The 23,494-nt window shown below is 37.6% G+C and overlaps 1 protein-coding gene across 1 annotated transcript; it reads right to left on the reverse strand.

Annotated features, from left to right (window-relative positions):
- Positions 1–1,687: 1,687 nt before the first annotated feature.
- LOC127649540 (ATP-dependent DNA helicase PIF1) lies at positions 1,688–17,004 on the reverse strand. The gene is made up of 13 exons (XM_052134698.1): positions 16,957–17,004; positions 16,188–16,753; positions 15,400–15,529; positions 15,131–15,256; positions 14,226–14,379; positions 13,462–13,576; positions 9,938–10,044; positions 9,397–9,536; positions 6,578–6,684; positions 6,404–6,491; positions 2,985–3,130; positions 2,190–2,381; positions 1,688–1,926 (listed from the first exon to the last, which is right to left on the reverse strand). Exons 2-13 carry the CDS (start codon positions 16,746–16,748, stop codon positions 1,873–1,875), a joined length of 1,920 nt encoding a protein of 639 aa, XP_051990658.1. The 5' UTR covers positions 16,749–16,753; positions 16,957–17,004; the 3' UTR covers positions 1,688–1,872.
- Positions 17,005–23,494: the final 6,490 nt, after the last annotated feature.

Consider the following 23,494-nt stretch of genomic DNA (forward strand, 5'->3'; position numbering starts at 1 on the left):
TTTGCATCTCATTTGGAAACCAAGGTCCCAGAGTCTGGAGGAAGAATGGAGAGGCACACAATCCAAGATGCTTGAAGTCCAGTGTGAAGTTTCCACAGTCTGTGTTGGTTTGGGGAGCCATGTCATCGGCTGGTGTTGGTCCACTGTGCTTTATTAAGTCCAGAGTCAACGCAGCCGCCTACCGGACATTTTAGAGCACTTCATGCTTCCTTCAGCAGACAAGCTTTATGGAGATGCTGACTTCATTTTCCAGCAGGACTTGGCACCTGCCCACACTGCCAAAAGTACCAAAACCTGGTTCAATGACCATGGTATTACTGTGCTTGATTGGCCAGCAAACTCGCTTGACCTGAACCCCATAGAGAATCTATGGGGCATTGCCAAGAGAAAGATGAGACATGAGACCAAACAATGCAGAAGAGCTGAAGGCCGCTATTGAAGCATCTTGGTCTTCCATAACACCTCAGCAGTGCCACAGGCTGATAGCATCCATGCCACGCCACATTGAGGCAGTAATTAATGCAAAAGGGGCCCAAACCAAGTACTGAGTACATATGCATGATTATACTTTTCAGAGGGCCGACATTTCTGTATTTAAAATCCTTTTTTTTTTTTTTATTGATTTCATGTAATATTCTAATTTTCTGAGATTCTGAATTTGGGGTTTTCATAAGCTGTAAGCCATAATCATCAAAATTATATCAAATAAAGGCTTGAAATATCTTACTTTGCTTGTAATGAGTCTATATAATATATTAGTTTCACCTTTTAAGTTGAATTACTGAAATTAATGAACTTTTGCACGATATTCTAATTTTTCGAGTTTCACCTGTATTCCAGGTTCAACACAAGTTAAGCTCATTCGACAGCATCTTTGGCATGATCTTAATCCTTTTCTTTAAAAATAATAATAAATACAAATCGAAGTTACATTGAGACATTGACAATGCAAGTGAATGGGGCCCATTTTTGGAGGGTTTAAAAGGCAGAAATGTGAAGCTTCTAATTTTTTTAACTAATTAATTCTATTAAAATGTATGTATTATTTGAGCTGTTAAGTTGTTTGTCATTTTAGGCTTTGTTGTTGATTACAGAAATTAACATGAATTATGATTAATAAATACTGCAGACGTATCGTTCATTGTTAGTTCAAAGGTGCTCTATGTAATATTGTTACTGTCTAAATCATAAAATTACCATATGTCATTAGAGATTAAAGTTGAAATACTGGCTTCTCCGATAACAATGCTACAGCCAGTATATTCTTTGAAGTTTCTATTCCGGCCGGAACTTCTGTTTATGTAACTGAATCAGAGATGACAGATTCCATCCGAACTAAACAGCCTCACCGTCCATCTAAAAACCACCATGACTGGAATAGTAAAATGAGGATAAATATTGGCAATGCCTTTGGAAGATTGAGACCCAGAAATTCTTTAAAACGGATGCTCTACCGGGTCTTTTTCAACAGATCGTAATGGTAGTCAAGTATATCTCTTCAAAACAGAAGAGAAAAGCCTCATTTTTCAATTTGTGCACATTTTGATGATGGAAGGATAGGAAACGTATTTACCCCCCCAAATCAACTAAACCCCCAATAAAACCACAAACTCAAAACCAATTCATAAGTATTAAAATATCAAAATAATTTTAATGAAGGAAAAAAAAGAACATTGCCACAAAACAATTCAAGCAGTCATTGTAAAAATAAATATTAATTTGCTCAACTGAAAGAAAAGCATGGAAACATGATATCATAATTTACCACATAAGAAAACTAAAAAATAATAATAAAAAAAAACACAATTTCAAATCTTCTTAAAATATCCATGCACACAGTGCATATGAAAACTGTAGCCTCAAGTCTCCTCATCACCAACAGTCATTCTCCTTATTGCTTTGTCTTACAAAGTCTTCCATTGAGGACTGGGAAAGAAAAAGAACAATAAAATGATAAACCAAAAAAATAATGTCCCACCCTGTTGAAATTGTCTGAAACCTTTTAGAATTTAAGTGGTACAGTCACATACATGCATCAAAAATAGTCCATTTTGAAATCAGGCTTTCTGGGGCATGATGTGTGTCAATCTGATATAATTTTTATTAAACTTTAAAACTGAGCCAGTCTGCTCTAAATGGTAACGGGCATTAATCTCAGCAACAGAATGATTATTCAAGGTGGCACAGACCTGCATGAGGAGCCTCTCCTTCCTCAGTTTCTTATAGAAGAGCAGCACGTTCTGGTTGGCCTGCACCACTCGTGGATCAAAGTCCATCACACGCAGGCCTTCCAGACTCCGAGCCCGGGACAGAGCAACATAAGCCTGGCCGCTCTCAAACACACGTGCCAGAGAGATCTCCACGCAATCCAGAGTCATGCCCTAAACACACATGAAATACGCAAATACTGGAAATGAAAACTATTTGGCATGGTTAAAACCAAATCAACAAGTGTTTTTAGGATATTGCACAGCAGAGATTTAGGAACACTCATGTTGATAAGTTGATTTAATAAGCCATGTTTGTCAGTTTCTTGACAAACCACAGAAATAGAGCTTTGGATCAGATATAGCAACACACAATTAGGCCCAAACCTTCACAAAACAACTGATAAGCTTAATTACAGACACTTATACTTATAACTTTGACAGCCCATCAATGCAGAAGGCACACAGTCTGAATACTAATGGGTAAACATGGGGACTAGTTAATGAGTCAGAACACAGAGTAAACCGAAGCACTGAGCATCTGTTCCTCAATACAAAGCCAAGTCATTTCATTCTAATAGCTCCCTTGGCGGCTGACAGGAATTGTATGATCATGTCCTCTGAGAGCCAAGATGGGAGAAGACAGTAGGAGGCCAAATGGAAAAAGCCTGCGTTGTTATTCAGACAGTCTATACATTCAGCTGATGCAGGTCTGAATCAGTGGCGTACTAACGGTACATAATGACTCATGGTGGGATGGCACTGCAGATCTCTCACCTGACTCTTGTGGATTGAAATGGCCCAGGCCAGTTTGAGTGGCAGCTGCTGTCGGCTCAGGTATAGCCCCCCTGATGCTTTAAACATCCAGCGCTCTCTCTTCATTACCTCAACAGCCCCGCAGAGGAATCGCACACGAGGGAGACCTGGGGAGAGGTGGTCACAAATGTCTCACTTCATACTACCAGCATATATTTCTCCTCTGATATTTCTTTCCTACCATAACCAACCTGGTACAGAAATTAATGATCGCATATTTAGATTAGGCGAATCTCACGAAACCTGTGAAGAAAATGTCCAGGTTCTATTTTTCCACCACCACCCAAAAAATTAGCGCAAATTACCATATACTGTATATATACACAAATAATTTTTTAAAAAAGGTATATTTTTAGGAGTGCTATAGCCTAGACTTTCTTGATAATTTTTGAGTTGGGCTGTCACAATAACTCATAGTATTTTTTTATTTGATCAAATTAAATAAAAATCACAAAATTGCTGAAATTGACAAATTGTAAAAGGCAAAAGTGATGCACTTTACGGAGTGTTCAAGGTGTCAGCTGTCTGGTGTCCTAAAATACCACAACATCACTTCAACAATGAAGCAACACTTGAAGTTGACAGACATGATTTGAATCTAGGAAAAACCCAACCTTGTTAATCCTGGAATTCTTAATCATCTTCATCATCATCATAAATTAACGGACCAAGCATCAACAATCCTACTGAAGGCCTGAACACAATAATTCAAAGCAAAAAGGGTCATTGGTCAGAAAAGCCCCTCAGCACGACCTTCTGAACTTCCACACAGAGTTAAAGCAGACTTTCCTTTGAAAGGTTTCCAAAAGACCATCAGATTTGCACGATTTGAATACTAACACATTTCATCGTAATCCAGGAAACTTCTACACAAAGTCACAGTACGTTACCGATTTAACCTTCTAAAATGTACAGAATGAATTTAAATCCACGATTTATACAATACAGAGTCTTGCTAGGTAATTCTGACAATTGCTTTGAAGTGTAGTAACTTGTATAACTGACAAAATAATGATTATAGCCTGATGTACCTCTTTAAAATGTGTGCAATGTTTTATCCATGTAGGATAACCAATGAATTAACCAGTATGATTTGTAACCAGGGATTTTCATGTATTGTTACCTACACGTATAATATAATATACATTAAACAATGTCATGTTTATTATGTAAAGATTTGCTTGGTTACATAGAGAAAGCTGATGAAAACGAATGTCATACCTCTTTTACAAGATATAAATGTTAATGATTAAAATATGCACTATTCTTGAGCGGGAGATTTAAAAGAATCTGAAACAAAAAAATAAAATAAAAAGACAGCCCAGTTGACCATGTGACTCTGAAAAGTCACTTCTGATTGGCACAGGACACCTTTGGGGATGCGGCCAATTGCAGTTCAAATGTTTCCAAACACGCTCCTTTTTCCCTCTCGCCTCCCCGCCCTGCTCATCTCTCCTGCTCAGACTTTGCTCAGGCTCTTTTCTCGTGGTCTTCTCTGGATCTCTGATCAATGCCATGTGAGGTCTAAGGAAGCTCGGGACTCAAAGTCCAGAGGAAGCCTCTCACTCTCTACGGTCCATGAGAAGGCCTCGCTTCAAAGCCAACCTCATCATTCATACAGGCAATAACTATTCGATCTTACATAGGTCCAAAACATCGACGGAACGAACCTTCGACCAAGAGCCAAGAACCAAGCAACACAAAGAACGCAAGGAAACACCACAAAGACACGCAAGTACATCTCCAATATTGTGCTCAAAGTGGTGGTGTATTGTTAAATACTTTGGGTAATCCGATAGCAAATCGATGTAGACTCAAATAAGGTTAAATGGTTCTTAAGGCATTCTAAACAGACTCCATAAAGTTCATTTTCACTGTATTGATCAGTTATTTCACATTCTGTTACTCTTTTCGCGAACTTGTCTTATGTATATATGTGTTAGATTAGATTTATGTTTAGAATAGCAATAAAGTTTCTGTATTCAAAGATGATTTGACTATTTTGATAAATAATCTCATTCCTGTTTCTAAATATCTCAATAAGCCATGAAAATAATATCACTCCAATAGGTGAATTAATCATAATTCACTTATTAAAGCTAATTCCTTACAGTAGAAATTGAGCGGATACAACGAAATGGTGTATTACGATTTTAATGGTGGAGAATTTTATTCAGACAAATAATCTAGTTATTTGTCATTTATCTAATTTATAATGGTTGTCGAATGCTACTAATTCCATTATACATTTCATTACCTAATAAGGTAAAATAAGGACAGTTTACTTTATTTCATAGCTCACATATTTCAAGACCCTAAATTCCCTTACATATAATGGTGTGAGAATGAGGGCACTTTAACGGTTCCCATCTAAATTCATCAGTACCAAATACCACTACACTTTGTTCAATACATTTTTCTGAATCAAGACTATGGTGGTTATTTTCAGCTAATTGTTGTTTGAGTTTCATTCTGTGTAAATTACAATTTTAATGTAAATGCAATCTATGTAAAAAAGATTTTGATTAAGTTTGTAATAGTCCACATTGCCCGATTTCCCAGAGTTATTTTTTAGATTACACAATCAATTGTCAGAATAAGTTACTCTATTACAAAAATAATTGAATGTGGAATTTTGAAGAGATTTATCATATTTATCTTGTATTCTTTGAGCTTTAATTATAAAGGGCCCTTACATAGTCAACGCACCGGTACGCGTACGCGTCTGAAAGGCTACGCGTCGCTACGCTTCGGCCGCCATTATGCGTCGATGCGTAGCCAAATGTGTCGTCCTAGTTTTTGATATGCGACGCACCGATGCATGCAATACTATGCGTTGTCGGTGGGGGCGACATTGCAAGTATTGTACATTAACTCCAATCGGGTTGCGGTGATTTTGGTGAGTGTCCGGGAGAAAGCGGACTACTTTTGATAGCAATACATAAAATTTTGCCGCCGACATCTTAAAATATTGGAAATGTCTCTCCTCGTCCATGCTTCGCATGGGAAGCACCAGAGACACAAACTCACCATCCTGATCTCTTTTTTGGTTTAAAGGGCGAACATACCACCGTCTATCTCTGCGCTGCCTTTGATGCCGCCTATGTAAAATCAGCAATATACACTCCTCTTCAGTTGCCATTTTGATCTGAATATGACGTGACCCGACTCTACTAATATCACCAGACTCTACTACCCCCTGTTGCGGGAGCGGTGTATTGCATTTCACGCATCGCCCGTGACGCGTGCTGTTTAGACCATGAAAGGGAGCGCGTCGCTCGCGTCACTCACGTTGCTTGCTCGTGTTGACTATGTAACGGCCCTAACAGTGAAAGCGAAAGTAAAACAGGAAGTGCTTATTGTTTCAGAAATAGTCTTACCTTGACTGCCTGGCTGGAAGTCAATCACTACTCCTCTTGCCCCATTCACTAGACCCCTTTGGACATCCAGGTTTTTAGTGAGCATGACCTGAACAAATAGAAGAGCTCTTCCAACATTTTATATTAAGAATAAGAGTAAATGTTTGTGAAGAAAAAAAAAAAAACAACTCATACCTGAGCACCAACTTTCAGCTGCAAAAGTCGAATAACTGGACTTTGTGAATCAATGGTCTGAACCAGCATAGGATCACTATCTGAAGCTTCAAACACTCGAACAGGCCCTGTTAAGTAAAAAATAAAAATCATTTTTGGGTTACAAATTCCTTTAATCATTTATTTACTCTCATGCCATCCCAGATGTGTATGACTTTCTTCTGCAGAACACAAGTGCAGGTTTTTATAAGAATATTTCAGCTCTGTCAAATGTCAAAATTGTATTGCTCCAAAAGGCACATAAAAGGCAGTATAAAAGTAATCCATATGACTTCAGTGGTTAAATTTAGATCTTCAGAAGTCATATGAAAGACGTGGGTGAGACACAATCAATATTTATGTCAATTTTTTGCTAAGAATTCCTCTCCCTGCCCAGTAGGGTGCATATGGATGAAGAATGTGAATCACCAAATGAAGAATGTAATAAAGTGAAAGTTAAAATGGCGACTGACTTAACAGGGAGGAGGACTTATAGTAAAAAAATTAACCTCACCAACACCCATCACATTGCTTCTGAAAACATTGATTTAACCGCTGGAGTCATATGGATTACTTTTAAACTGCCTTTGTGATTTTTGAAGATACAAAAAAGCAGAGATATTCTTCTAAAAGTCTTAATTTTTGTTCTGCTGTAGAAAGTCATACACATCTGGGATGGTGTGAGGGTAAGTAAATGATGAGAGTATTTTCATTTTTGGGTGAACTATCCCTTTAAAGAATAATACATGAAAATATAAATGATTTAAAAAGTAGACCATATGGGTTATTCACTATTCAAACCATATTTTTTGTTTGTGATTTAACAGCCATCTTCCATAGTTATTTTCATGGCGATAAACAAGTTAAAATACAGGTATAGTTTTTAAAAAACAAAATGTTCTCTTTAGGTTTTTAAAATCCATTTTCACTATAAACACTAAAATGGATTCAGTTTGTAAAACAATCTTCAAAAGTGTCAGCTGAATCTGAAGCCATAGCTTTGTGTGATGAACTAAAATGTATGTCATTATTCACTGAAAATCTTCTCCTTAGTTTCACCTCTGTAGTCCTTAAATCTAATATGGTGCAGGTAGGATGTCTATGACATCAAACGTCATGATTCTTGCATCTCATTACCAAATATTAACCTCAAAACATATTGAACTACAGCAAAGTATTCAGTGAACTATTTAAATTTCAGTCATAAGACATGTTGCTTGGAAAGTAGCCATGCAAGATAATTAAACTCTCCTTTTTGTGTTCAAAAAAAAAGAAAAAAAGAAAAGAAAACTGCATACAGGTTTGGAACACCATGAGAGAATAGGGCTGGGTGACATGGCCAAAATTGTTATCACAATAATCTTTTTCATATTGTTCAATATTTATCATGATATACATTTACACAATGCACTTTTTTTTTTTTTTAAAGTTGATGGAAGAAAACATTTATTCTAAACAGTCAAAATGGTCTCTACAATACTGCACAAGGGACCAAGAGATGGCCAAAGCAGTGGGGTCTGCGGGATCTTTTACCAATTTTACCGTCTTTTACCGTTTATCAATTGAAAATGAATGTTAAAAGATCATCTGTTTGTTCTGAAGCATAGTGACAGCAGTCCAATATTTGTTGGAATATTTTTACATTCAAATTAAATATTTGTTATATTTCTTTAGATTCAGATACCCAAGTATGGGGCATAGAAGCCCTTGTGACTGTGGAATGATGCTGAATGTGGGTTCAGGGGTGTCCCGAGATAAAATTTAGAAAACGTTTTTAAAAAAATGAAAGGAAAAAACGTTATGGTCTAAAAGGTGCTTTGAAACCACATTAACTCATGTGGTGCTTTCATGTCTACACACATGCAGGGAAAGAGGCAACGTGTGCGGAGCGGGACAGGGCAGACATTATGCTAGAGAACAATATTCAAGATTACAGCACAGAAAGATCAGAGCTGTTGTCCACATCACTGTTGTTCTGTCGCGCTCTTCACTAGAGACTATGAGAGGGCGCAACTGTTGTCATGAAGTCTTGCGGTGCTGGTGGAATCAATCCGGTGTCCGCCGTAACCTAATTGTTAGCAAGGCAGCTAGCATTAGCAAGTTGATCTAGTCTGACCCTATGTTACCACTGGTGCGTTGTGAGCGAAGCTGACAGCGTTTTCACTTCATTCCTATGAAAGCCGAGCGTCATGCTCGCAAGGTGGATCGTAGGATTGGCAGCGGTGTGGAGCAAGCTCTCTCCTAGCGCTGTGAGCGCCTTTGAGTGCATTTCGTCCGCCCCAGTGGAAACACAGCCTGAGAAAGCCAAACTGCTTGTGTTTTAGTGACACGCAGTAAATACCGAAAATTCTTCAAAAGCTTATCGTAGATTTTCTTTATCGTAATATATATCGATATTGTTTAATCGCTCAGCCCTATGAGTGAATAACTGAATTTTCCAATTTGGGTGAACCATTACTTATATAGGTGTGTGTGTGTGTGTGTGTTAATATCTGTGCAAAACATCGAATTAAAAATACCAATTTACAGTTTGTGGGGATAAATATTATGTTTTTAAAATACTTCGCAACCACCCTTGCAGCAAAGGTCAAGTAATTCAATGCTAATGTACTATACACACAATGGTTGCTTTGGTGCTTCAGGATGTTACAAATTATTTTAGTTTCTAGGAGATATCACACAATACCATTAACAGGATGACACGTTGACAGTGGTTCGAGAACAATCACCACCTGAAACACCCCCACCTCCAAAAACAAGTCCCTTTGCAGTTGGAAATATTTTTTTTTTGTATGACTTACCAGGTAACTGTTTCAGTTTATTCTCATTTGTGAGCTCCACGTCATCCTTGTGTGTGCACAGCCTGGTTGCTAGGATACCATCCCTCTCAATGCGGTGATTGGCACTTTTCAGTAGCTGTGCAGTTACTTCCTCTGTGACTCTACAGCATGGAGAGCCACCAATACAATAGGATCAGTAATTTGTCCAGCAGCATGTTTGGAATCCATTCACAACTTCACTGCAAATTGTTAGGCTGGTTATAAGCTTGAAGTGCAGAGGATGTGACAACGTGAAATGTGATGTAAAAATAACCTGAACTGTGAATGAAATGTTTCTGAACTTTATTCAAAGCCACTTACATTAGAACATAGAATGGACAACAACAAAAAAAAACCTATAAAAAAGTAAAATTACACCTACAAGCAAAACCTAGATTAAGGAACAACTGATATGCTCTTCCTCATTTATGCCCTAAACCATAGGCACAGTCTCCCGATAACACACGGAGCCAGTGACTCACTGCACTGAACAGTAGATTTGGCCCTGGTGAATGTTCAGTACCTGCCCACTCTCACGGCCTGAAGCAGAGCGATGAAGGCCTTGTCTGTTTGTCTGCGCACCTCCATCAGCTCCATGTTCATATGGATACACTTCCGCCAGCTTCTTGACTGTGGGTAGAATGAACCGTTTGACCTTCAAGCATTTTAAAGCTTAAAGGGATAGTTCACTCAAAAATGAAAATTCTCATTATTTACTCACCCTCACGCCATCCCAGACGTGTATGACTTTCTTTCTGGTATTGAACACAAATTACTTTTAGAAGAATATCTCAGCTCTGTAGGTCCATATAATGCAAGTGAATGTTGGCCATAACTTTGAAGGTCCAAAATATATTTAAGAATTATCACATGAGCAAGAGTGCGATATGGTCCTACATCAGCCCTGCTGTGATTCGGCCATAGGCCGAGTGCCATATGCAATCACAGCAGTGCTGATGTAGGGCCATATAGCATGATTGCAATTGTGATTAAGCTTATATAAAATAGTTCAATGAACAAGTTAATAAAAAAAATAGGAAACAGTGTACGGTCAAAAAACGCATTTGTGCATGGAACAACTTTAAGCGACGGATCAGAACCTGCCGTTGCTGGTTCAAAACAAATGATGCGTCCAAACCTCCGTTAGTAATTTAAAAAATGTCACTTCAGAAATAGTATCATGGCTTGTGCTGTTTCAAGCAAGTTATTGGATAAACGTGTGTGTGTGTGTGTGTGTGTGTGTGTGTGTGTGTGTGTGTGTGTGTGTGTGTGTGTGTGTGTGTGTGTGTGTGTGTGTGTGTGTGTGTGTGTGTGTGTGTGTTGCTCTACGAACCTGGGGACCAGAGTTCGATTCCTGCTCATGGCCAACACCAGTGACGATTATCTGAACCTGTCCCGGGCCTCCCCTAGGTTTACTCAACCTAAGATGAGTACCTGGTGCGGTGTGTAAACATCGCCACTGGGGAGACAAAGGCGGTCAGGCGTGGTGCTGGCCACCCACCCCCTCGTGTACCGTTCCGGCCTTCATAGGTGCTCGCTAACAGCACTTGCCCCTACAGTCTGTTAAGGCTAAATGGGGGATCTTTGTCTTTGTTTTTTTGTGTGTGAGAGAGAGTGACAGAGCGAGTACGATCACCTGTTGCCACACCAAAACAGAGATGCTGCCTCAGTGAAAAAATAGCAGTTCAAGTGGGGACATTTCTCCCTATTTCACGGTTCAAAAGTCTTTCACTATAGAAACCGCAATCTTCTCCGCCATTTTATACAGCATGTCATCTCCAATGTGGAAAGTCCGGTAAGAGATATGTGCCTTGCGTTTATGTAATTAATCAGTCTGTTGCGTCTCTCAGCTGTGATGAGCCTTAATGCTGAAGTTGTTAGTTTAAAGCAGTTTAAAGTTATTTCCTAGCTTTAGTAGTGTAGCGATCAAGGAGTGCAGTATGTAAATGGCTGACGCTGATTCACTTCATGACACCTAACTGCTGCATATTACACATAAAAATTATCCTTTGCTACCACCTGTTGGCTAACATATATAAATGTAAAAAGACAAACAGTAGATCTTAATAGATCTGCACTGCTCTTATACTTTAGTTTAGCAATGCACGAACACAAGCATAGTGATATACACACAAACAGTGAAGTGTCAGCGTTCTGATGTGTCTGACCATCAGTGCTCACAGAATGCCTCGTCCAGTCAGATTCGAGGACCAGAACTAACGGTTGTGTGTGCGTATGCATGCATGGGTATATATATATAAAAAAATTTTTTTACAAAAGGCAGCATAAAAGTAATCCATAAGTAGGCCTGTCGCAATTAATAAATAAGGGACCTTTAAGCGAAGATATCCAGCTTTCCTGAAAACCACTGGGGATCGACATTATGATTATTCTAATTGTCTTTTTCGCATTTCTGGTCTCGAGAAGCCAAATAAAAACTGCCAAACCGAAAAGTAACTGAAGTATCGGCATGCATATATATAAAAATTTTTAAATCACAATGGCACAATTTGTATGTCTCACACACACATATACACACACACAAAGTCTAAAAGTTCACTTAATGAGAAATAAGGGCTCATGGGTTTAATCAAAGAGCATTAAAATTACATGTGAAAGTAAAGAAATCGGGACAGAATGTTACTATTATTCTATTACTAATACTATTGCATAATATAATAAAATTAAATAAAAACAATTTTTTTTAATTTAAAACAAAAAAATATAATACAGGTTCCAAAAACAGTACATTTAAAATTGAATAAAAAGAGAGAAATAGTTACAAAATGTTTAATATCATTTATAAGTTTAAGCTTTAAGGAAATGTATCTCTATTTTATTATTTTATTTATATATTTGAAATTAAATAATGTTAAAATTATGTCTTAAAGATGTATGAAGCACAAATGCACCTTAAGAAATGACCATTTATACGACAATCGTAAAAGCCTTCAAGTAACAATTAATGGGCATTACCGTAAAACAGACAATCATCATAAATTGCGATAATTTGTCTGAAAATTAATCATCAACAAAATATAATAATTGTGACTATCCATAAGGCTCCAGTGGTTAAATCTATGTCTTCAGACTGACATGGTAGGCATGTGTGAGAAACAGATCAACATTCAAGTCCTTTTTTACCATAAATCTCCACTTTCACATTTTTTTTTTTGTTTTTACATTTATGCATTTGGCAGGCTCTTTTATCCAAAGCGACTTACAGTGTAAGTGCGGAATCTAGCACTTTCATTTCTGCTCAGCCAACAGAAAGCACAAAGTTGGCAGTGAGAAGCCTGGGGATTGTAAAGACAGATTTTGCCTTACTGTTCGAAACACATTTGTTGCATTTCTATAGCTGTAGCAGTTCCAAGACTTGCGAGCTTTCAGCTTGATGAATTGTTCCTTACTTGCACTGAGTCTTATGACGTACTTCCACTTTGAAATAGTGCAGCCCACTAATTTCTGGTTACAATCCCCCCGGAGCAACCTGGAGTTAAGTGTCTTGCTCAAGGACACAATGGTGGTGGCTGTGGGGATCGAACCAGCGTCCTTCTGATTAACAGTTATGTGCTTTAACCCACTACGCCGCCGCCACACCACACTTTTGTTGGTTCGAATTCTTTAGTCATATCGCCCCAACTTGGCAGGAGGGTGAATTTATAGTAAAAAAAGGAGCTTCTGAAGACATTGATTTAACCACTTAAGTCTGGATAAATTTTATGCTGCTTTTATGTGCTTTATAAGTTTTGGTCACCATTCACTTGCGTTGTGAGGACCCACAGAGCTGAGATTTAAAAAAAAAAAAAATCTTCTTTTGTGTCCAGCAAAAGAAAGTTATACACATCACGGATGGCATGAGGGTGAGTAAAAGAAATTGTTGGGTGAACTCTCCCTTTAAACCCACACTGTGGATGCATAACTATTAACCATTAAATAATTACACCCAAAGTCTAGTAAAATTAAAAACGAAAAAAACTTATTCGTAATGCCATTCTAATAATGGTTGAAGTGGACAAGCATGAGCTATGAAAGTTACGGTCATACCTGGAAGCAAAAGTTAGGCTTATCTTTTCCTTTTGTGACTGGTGGAAGTTGAAGAAAGTCCCCACAAACTATCAGCTGAATCCCTCCAAACGGTTCATTGGATCTTCTGATGGATCTAGAGACAATAAGTTACAGATCACACTTTTCTAATGCAATGCTGAACTTAATTAAAAAAATTCTGTCATCATTTAGTCTTTGTTTTTCCAAAACTTTCTTTCATGGAACACTAAATGAGATGCAAGGACTCAGTCACCATTCACTCTCGTTGCATCTTTATTCCAAACAATGAAAGTGATTGGTGACTGAGGCTGTCATTCTGTCTTTTGTTTTCCATGGAAGACTGGAAGGCATACTGGTTTGGAACATAAGAGTAAATAATAACAGATTTTTTATTTTTAGGTGAACTATGCCTTTAACGTTTATGTGTTTTTCTTTAACTTTCATTTCATCTGTTTTTACAGGCACCACGCTGGGATTTTTTGTGATGCAATTATTTTCTGTTTAATGATAATCGACTGGATGGTTTAATTTGGTGATATGGTTTTGATCCAAACCACATTCAAACACAATAATTTGCCATCTGGTAACCATAAGGAGACAAATGCAATTTGCATGGCCCTTATCACAATATTAGGTGATAATAGTCATAATTGAATTTTACCCATGTGAAAAATTGAGTGCACTGAAATAATGCAATGGTGCGGATAGAATTATATTATCCTTTTTGTCGGTCATGTTAAATTATACAACTCTGAGCCCTTTACCTGGCTATGGCTTCCAGTTTGTCAAAGAACTCGGCCTCCACCATTGAGATCTCATCAATAATGAGGTGTTTGCAGGAAGTCCAGTGATGCAGCACCCCGGGACGTTGAGCAAGCTCAAGACACTGTTCAAGAGGAGCAGAGCCAGACCCAATACCTGATAACAAGAGACAGTCAAAAATGCCTCAAGTTCACACACAAAAGCAAAAAGCTTTCTATAGATAGAGACATGAAGATCATACTACACTTTAGACAAAGTGAACTTGAGATAATATAGCTGCACAATTAACCAGATTTACAAATTACAGCTGCCACAAATAACGAATCATGAATTGTCATTTATAGCAGTTTTTCCCATATTTAAGGTATATTTTTGCAGTGGTTGATCATTTTAACTAATCAGAGACGTGTCCATTGCTCACTTCGGTGCACGTTTTATTCGAAATTTGAACAGTCAGGATTTACTGATGGGTAAAACAGCAATAAAGTCATTCAGGAACACAGTTCTCAGCTTGTTTTGGATGTGAAGCCAACATAATGAATATGGCATGCAGTTGATCCACCCCAAATAAGTATTTTAAAATAAATTCTACTCATGGAAATTAATGCAAATACATTATCAAGGAAAACAATAAAAAAATTATGATTTTGTCATAATCATGTAGCACTAATGTAGCATGTACACAAAAAAGCATATAAATTCATAGCATTATCAACTATATATGATTGGCTATCCTGTGGCATCTATGCATTCACTGGCAGGTTACTTCGAACAATATAAAAATGAAATAATTTGACCTTTACGGACACATTTCATTCTGAAAGATCAGGAAAATAAATCCAGGAACTGGGGAAAGCATTGCACTAGAACAAATGATCAACTGGGCACAATGCAAATATTTCCTAACCTGCAAAATTGTGCAGCGTGGTCCCTCCTATGTGACATGCTGCTACACCAGTACTTGCGGTTGCATATGTGCTTTTGGGAGGCAGAGAGCCTACAATCCTCTTGAGCAAAAAGGACTTCCCCGTACCTAAATTAAAGAGGTAGGATAAAGCGGAGTTTGAATTACCCAACAAATGCCATTGATTCCTTCATAACCCCAAGGCTATAATGAAACCAAATGCTAATAAAAGGACAAAAAACAGAGTAACAATAAGAGTTCATATTAAATACCTGCACTGCCTGTGAAAAACACATTCTTGCCACTCAAGACTGCATTGAGAACTGCAGTCTGTTCTTTGCTCAGCTTTTGTGTCAATGGCAGAACCAAGATTGGCTTTTTATTGGGGTGAAGTGCTTTAACCTAAAACAGAAAAAAGAAATAAAAAATGAAATCAGCCCATAATAGTTCTGTTCTGACTGCATGGATGGACATTAAAGCGATAGTTCACCCCCCCAAAATAATCTCTTATCATATACACATGCCATCCCAGATTTATATGACTCTTATTATATGGGCTGCGTAGATCCATACAATGCAAATTAATGGTGACCAGAACTTTGAAGGTCTAAAAATAAAAATAAAAAATCACATAAAGGCAGCATAAAAGTATCCATAAGACATAAGTGGTAAAATCCATGTCTTCTGCAGTGATATGATGAGAAGTAGATGGGTGAGAAACAGATTGATATTGAAGTCCTTTTATTACTAAAATCTCCACTTCAACTTTTAGGTGTAAAAGTGAAAGTGGAGAATTATGGTATTAAAACAACAACAACAAAAAAAAAAACCAACATTTGTTAAAGTTTCTCAACCACACCCATCATATCGATTCTAAAGGTACAGATTTAACCACTGGAGTCATATGAATTGCTTTTATGCTGATTTTATGTGCTTTTCAGAGCTTTGAGATTTTGGGTGAACTATCCATTTAAACCTTTCACATTGTCATACATAAAAGAATAACAGTCCAAATGGGAAGGTTACACCAAGGAAAGACTGTATGCATAGATGAACATACCGGACTAGTGTCACAATCAGGTCTGGGTCTTTTTATTTGTTTTCTTTCACACAAGGTCTTATTGACAGAACACTCAGAGGGACCTTTGTGTTGGATTGAGGCGTTCACTTTACTTCTCAGCTCGTTTGCCTTATGCACATCTTTCAGCTGGAGAGGACTAATGGTCTCAAAGCTTCGAGGAAGGCCAGCTCGTAGTTTGGCTCCATCACTCATGGGTTTGATGCTCTGGGACGCCTGGTGTTTGATGTTGAGCGTCTTCAGAAACATTTTTAACCGATCCGGCGGACAGTCAGAGATAAGAACCTGCGTGTTCTGTGGTACGAATTTAACTGTACACTTTCCATCCTTTGCGAAGCGAGTAAAAAGCTGGAAATCACGCAGCATGAAGCTTTGAGGAGCTTTCCCATCGTGGACGCGCAGGATGATCTCCTGAAACTCGTTGCGGCCTAATGTGACGGTGGCTTTGCGGATGTGCTGGCGTTTGATGGCTTGGCCGGCTGGATTCAAACGCTCCACGGCCACGGTGCACCGAAGCTCGGCTGGGTCCATGTCTGTCAACATTTTGCCTTAGGAAAACACAGAAGGGAAGTTTGAAGCGTATGATCCGGGACTTGATTAGTTTCTAACACAAAACTAATCACGGTATATGTGTGTTCAGCTGTACATTATTAAAATAAATAAGAATAAACTTTTGTACCGTGCAAAGATTGTCAACTGAAATTTAAAATACAAATGAGACATGTTAATTCAGAAACTTGGATTGACTCACCTTTCTTATGGACTTATGGAGCGAGTCACAGCATCATCTGTTCATAATGATCCACACGCTACGATTTTCAAAAGTTCTGCTCGACAAAGATTGGCCAATATTGACATAATGCTGGCCAATCAGACCGGGGTCATTTAAACGAATGTCCAATCAGCGATTGGGTTTCAAAATAGCAGTTCTTCTGGCTCCGCCTATGAGCGTGTGTTCCGCCAATGAGACGAAGTTGTGTTCACTACGTCATCTTTATGTTGCATACGACCGTTTGAGTTTGAGTGAAAAGGGAGAGAGGCGAGAGTTCTGTCAAAAAGTATCATACAAAAGATTGCATTGGATTTATCCTGCCAAACAAGTCTTGGAAAGTAATTGCAAATAATTCATTTGTTTTACCATTGTATTTGTGCAAGATTATTTTTGGAAGGATTTGGAAACTTGCGTGAGGATAATATTTTATTTTAAAGATGATATTTTGAAATGCAAAAAGTATATATTGTATATTTATTAAATTAATATTTTAGGTTTAATACAAGTTAAGCTCAATTTACAGCATTTGTGGCATACAATTATTTGACTCATCCCAAAAAGCAGAAATCCAATTATTGGATTACCAATTTCTTGAGGGTTTAAAGGCACAAATGTGAATCACCATTTTTCAAGGTCATTTTAGGGTTAACAGTATTACATTGTCATGGCAATGAAGTTGTAAAATTGGATATAACTTTTCACAGAAAAGGTTAGTTCGCACTTTTGTCACACTAAAATCATGTTAACACGCATGTACAGATTGTCCCCATTCACTTCCATTGTAAGAGCCTCACTGTGACCCAGAATTATGCTTTTTTTCTTTTCTTTTTTTTTTTTAAAGAAAAGGACGAACAAAACAAAATTTTAAGGCTATCATCATTATGCCACAAATGCTGTCGATTGAACTTAGTTTGTATTGAACCCAAAATATTCCTTTAATTTCAGTAGGCATATACAATATTTACATTAGAAAAAATTACTTAAAGCCAAGTAAACAAATTATATGTGAATCATATTAAAAACACAATGATTTTCTATGTTCTAATGACATTGCAAAAATGGGGAAGGGGTGGGGTGGGTTGGACTTTCTTTCGGTCTTTCATTCTCTCTCAGCCATTCTCAAAGTACTTGCCAATTTCCCTACACAATTGTATTAATCAAAAACCAGTGATTTACAATCAGCATAGCCTAATCTACGTCATATTTTTCCCCCCTAAATTTTTATTCCCTTTTCTCCCCAATTTAGAATGCCCAATTCCCACTACTTATTAGGTCCTCGTGATGGCACGGTTACTCACCTCAATCCAGATGGCAGAGGACAAGTCATAGCTGCCTCCGCTTCTGAGTCAATCTGCACATCTTATCACGTGGCTCATTGTGCATGACACCGTGGAGACTCCCAGTACGTGGAGGCTCATGCTACACTCCGTAATCCACGCACAAATTACCACGTACCCCATTGTGAGCGAGAACCACTAATCGCAACCATGAGGAGGTTACCCCATGCGACTCTACCTTCCCTGGCAACCGGGCCAATTTGGTTGCTTAGGAGAACTCGCTTGAGTCTCTCAACACATCCTGGATTCAAGATTAATTAATTAATGCAGTCAGCATTAATACTCGCTGAGCTACCCAGGCCCCCAATCTACATAATTCTTAAACACAATACTGTTAGCCAGTAAAACATCTTTTTATGTAAGTTGGTTAAGCATACTTTCCAGTATAAAATATCAATCATGTCTAATATTTCCATAAAAGCACACATTTGTGTAGACTGAGAAAATAATTCCAGGAATGGGTCACTTTCTCACATCATTAAGCAATGTTCAGTACATGCAAGCTTTTGTTTTTTATTTACACTCATTGGCAAAACGACAGCTGGTGAGTTACGACTGCACTCAGGAGAGGTGAGTGGTACAGGAATCGAGGCTTAAGACTTCTAGACTCACAGCCCATTGAAGGTGTAGTGAGGTAGAGGGGCAATAAACGAGACATGAGAGACAGAACTAGACTGAAAGATAATGATATCACATAAAAACCTTAAGTGGGTCTGCATCTATCATTTTATTTAATTGCATATTATTTATGATATGCAAATAGGGTAACACTTCAGAGCCTCTTGATTGCAAAAGCGTAATTAGGAAGTGCATTAGGAATTCATATCTAATCTTGCCGGCCATTTTTCTCCCAAACAAATAGACCTGCTTCAATAAACCCTCACATTGGATAAGAGGCTTTTGTTGAGCACAGATTTTACCCTCATAAATGACACTTTGAGAAAAGGGAACTGCCATGACAGGGTTAAATATATAACACAGCATTATCATTGTCAATAGTCTACATCCTTGATGCTTTAAGAACTCACTCCATGCAGTGTAGCCTTGAAAAGAAAAATCATTCAAATGTCCAAATGACCTTCTTTAGAAAACAGTGTATTGGGAATTGAAATCTACTAGCCGGATGATGATAGTAAGACATTTTGTAAAAAACATAGAAAACATGCAACTCCAAAAGATGTATTGATACAGGTGCAAAAACCACAACAAAGTCTTTACACATTTGCTCCCCAAATCAATTTAATGAGCTCACCAATAGACAAAACCTGATGTTTCAAGCTACATGCTCTTTATCAGACTTCGGTTTCAAGTAAGACAACCAAATATACCTGTGAGCACCAATCAAGAAATCACTAGTCAAAAGCACATTTCATATACTTATAAAAAAAACAATTGCCATATCATTTTTTACAAAACTGTTCACATAATGAGACAAATTCTCCACTTGACACTAGGGATGCAACAATTTGTACATTGTTGACCGATACTGATATTTTGCCACTTGCCTTATTTTTTAATCAGATCACTGTTTCACTTTGGAATTATGCTTTTAAAATCTAAAAAGAGGAACAAAAGTTTTCAACAATATTATAACAATATATAATTTCCACTGAACATGAGTTGGATCTGTTGAACACATGACAGGCCTTGTCAAGACGGTAAATACGGTATTATAGTGGTATTATGGACAATGGATAATGGCACCTGGACATTAGAGTGCACTGCTTGCTCACACAGTGCTCTGAACGCAGAAATGCAGCCTTTTAAAGTTTAGTAATCGTGCAAGGCAATATTGCCATTTCAATCTTAATTTAATCAATCTTGCACCATTAATGGATATCATACTGATGTCTCAGAAGTCAAAGTCTGCTCGTTTCAAAGAGTTTTAGATGATTTCCCTCATCATGAAGTCTAAAGGTTTCACAACTGTCATGTCCATTTGTGGCATTTTTTTCTGCATTAACGTAATAATGATAAAGAATATAAATTAAATAATACTTGTTCTTAGGAGTGTCAACTCTTGTACATATTGTGTATTATTATTTCTGGATTGTGCATTTAAATTCAAAGAGTTTTTACAAAGTGTGTTACTAATTAATTATAAATCAACCATTAGTTTACATATCTGCGTTTTCATGCTTATAAACAATATGCCAATGGTTTTAATTTGCCCGATTAATATCAGCAGCTAATACATAGGTACAAATCTTAAAGTACCCACAGTTAAGCAAAAAACACATGCCTAAGAAAAAGGGTGTATATCAAAATCCTCATTGAGGCCTTTATGTGATACAGTTTTAAGTGTGTGTTATCCAAAACACCTGTCTTCTGAGTAGATGGACAGTGATATTACCTCCTCACCAATGTTGTTGAATAGCTTTAATGCCAGTATAATTCAGAGAAGAAACTGGATGTTGTGCTCTTGGATTTCTGATAGCACCTCTATGTAATAAGTAAGACATTTTGCACATTAAGTGCATGAAAAATACATTTTAATGCTATCCCCACTGGAACAGTTTTGTGTGTGTGTGTGTGTGTGTGTGACTGCAGGCTTTAAATGAATAATAGAGTATATGCAATAGAAAAGATCTTTAACTCTTCTTAAATAGCTCAGAAATACCCCCCTAATGACTGTGTGTGTACCAGCAGTACACAGTCATTACATAAATCATTATTTCTCAATGACTACAGTTTGATTATTTGCACTCCACTGACATATATAATAAAATCCTTCTGGTCTTTGGCTTTGCCACATCTATCACATGTAGCCTATTGTTTTTTCCCCCTAGATTCTCATATGCTGTACACAGCTTGGGGTCTTTCATTTACAGCATAGAGCTCAAGATACATGACCAAAAAACAACAGAATAGTCTCTTATTACTGTTTTTCTTAATTTGAAAGGTAAACTCTATTGTATGCTGTCACAGAAAAGGCCAAGTGTGAACAGCCACAGCATAAATACATATTTCTTTAAGAGTCCCAGTGATCATCATTGTTCCTGTTTGGATAAAATCTAAAGGGTATGACTTTTCCTTTTGCTAAACTAAATGAACCGATGACTCACTTCACACCACATATTAGACTCTCCTCACAAGTATCTGTGCAATAGGGCAGCAATAATGAGAAAAAGAACAAAGGATCTCAAACACAAGGCCAAATTGTCATTGGAGTGGCAATGTGGAAAGGTGAAATGTCCTATAATTGCTTAGTCGAAATCCTGATTATCTTAATCCAATAGAGGATTTGTGTCACTATTTGAAAAGCAACATTTTTTAGGGATCTCACTATCCTGGTGGAAACATATTTTTTGGGGTGACATATTTTGAATGTCACCCCAAGAAAAGTTTAACAATGTATTCTGTCATGTAACTTCTCCTTTTGACTACTCTTTTTTTTAATCTGGTGTGCATTACTCTTTTTATCTGCACCTCTAACAATCTTATATACATTATATGACTCACTTGCTCTGGTAAATCCTTAAACTTTGGAGGAAACCCATTCCCTCAATAGTGCTCAAAATGTCAAGCTGCTATGTCTCAGAGCACAAAAGCAATAAGGCCTAGATGAAATTGTTGGACTTGATAAATGAGCTGTAACATGGGTGAGATTTGACCAAGAGCTGAGAAAAATGGGCTGGACCTTAAATATTGTGCCATGTTCATGTTCGAACACATGGCTCAGTGTTTATTTCTTGGCCAAGTGTTCTGTCTGTCCTTGTTTGTGTCTGTGAGAGCACAGCTTCAGGTTTAGTTTCTTTGCCGTGCGCTCTTCTGTCTATTTTGTGTTTTATGTTTTTGAGCATGGTGTCTGGATTCTGACTTTAGTCTAGTTTGGTTGTGGTTTTGGTGTCGGGGTCCGGACACTCATGCTGCATGTCTTGTCTTTGTGAGTGCATAGCTTCAGATTAGATTATTTTCCCATGCGCTCTTCTGTCAGTATTTTGTGATATATATTTTTGAGCACATGGCTTATGATCATGTTCGTTCACTATGTGCTCTTCTGTCTTGTCTAAAGTGTTTGGTGTGAACACATGGCTTCTGTCAGGTTTGTTTGCCATATGCTCACCTTTCTTAAGTACTGGCCCCACCCCTTTGTTACCTTGTTATTAGTTAATTTGCTTCACCTGCCTTCCCTCATTGCCTTCCTCATTTCCTCCCTTATTTCATCTCCATGTGTGCTCTGTACTGTGTCCGTTCATTGTTTAATGTACATGTTGATGTTCTCCTGTCTGTCTGTCTGTCTCTCAAAACAGATGACTTGAGGTTCCTGTTTTGAGACCGGACCTTGAGGCTCCTCTTCTCCAACCCTGCCACCAAGTTCTAGTCTGTTCATGGAACTTCATTTCTCCCTTACAGGGTGTTTTTTGTTGTGTTTTTGTTTATTTTTCAGTTTCTATTAAATCCCATCATTTCATTCATCAATTGAGTCCTCACTTCTTTAACCCCTTCCATGACACCATAAGAAGAAATACAGCCACTGATGTAATTTCCCAGATGGCAGGAACACCCAAAAGCCCTCCATTACATAATAGCCAATTGACAATAAAAGAAAACCTATAGGTGAGACTGGGGATAGTTGTCAAACAGGGAAGCTGTGTTTTCTCTAGCAGTGGTTTTGGATGTTGGTTTCAAACACGTAGTTCAAAACCCTCTTAGAGTTAGAATATATATTCTAATAAATATATAATATTTTGAAACAGTCCAGTAAATCAATGGGTTTGGGAGAAACTGTCACTCACAGCAACTCAAAAGCTTCTGAGCATGTGGTCTGTGCAGACAACCAGACTGCAGAAGTTCTTGAAAATTATAATTTTTATTTGTTGCACCATGAAATTCACCCTAAAAATAATTGCACCTCAAATGCTGGGAAGAGAGGATAAGTGTAACCATGGGGACAAGGGGGTATTATTATTGTTCTGAATAGTTATTCACCTAGAATTTACATTTATACTTAATTACACCCACAAGGACATTTCTTCATTACAGTAGCAACATTTTGGAAGTGCAAGTGTTATATCAGACATGTGCAGATCCGCACTTTCACTCTGACATGACTCTGGCCACAAATAAAGTATAATCTGCTGTATTTGCTTTCTTACAGTTTTGGTTTGCTTTTGTTTGATGTATTTACGTTTATGTTTACTCGTAAAATGCTATATAAATTAAACATTATTATTATT

This window comes from Xyrauchen texanus, chromosome 9, assembly GCF_025860055.1.
Source record: "Xyrauchen texanus isolate HMW12.3.18 chromosome 9, RBS_HiC_50CHRs, whole genome shotgun sequence".
Classification (NCBI taxonomy): domain Eukaryota; kingdom Metazoa; phylum Chordata; class Actinopteri; order Cypriniformes; family Catostomidae; genus Xyrauchen; species Xyrauchen texanus.

Coding starts and splice junctions, on each gene's coding strand:
- LOC127649540 (XM_052134698.1), bottom strand. CDS start 16,748: ATGTTGACAGACATGGACCCAGCCGAGCTTCGGTGCACCGTGGCCGTG. Junction 15,257..15,399: donor GTTTTTCACAGGCAGTGCAG/GTATTTAATATG, acceptor TCTTTAATTTAG/GTACGGGGAAGTCCTTTTTG. Junction 13,577..14,225: donor AAACTGGAAGCCATAGCCAG/GTAAAGGGCTCA, acceptor TATTGTCTCTAG/ATCCATCAGAAGATCCAATG.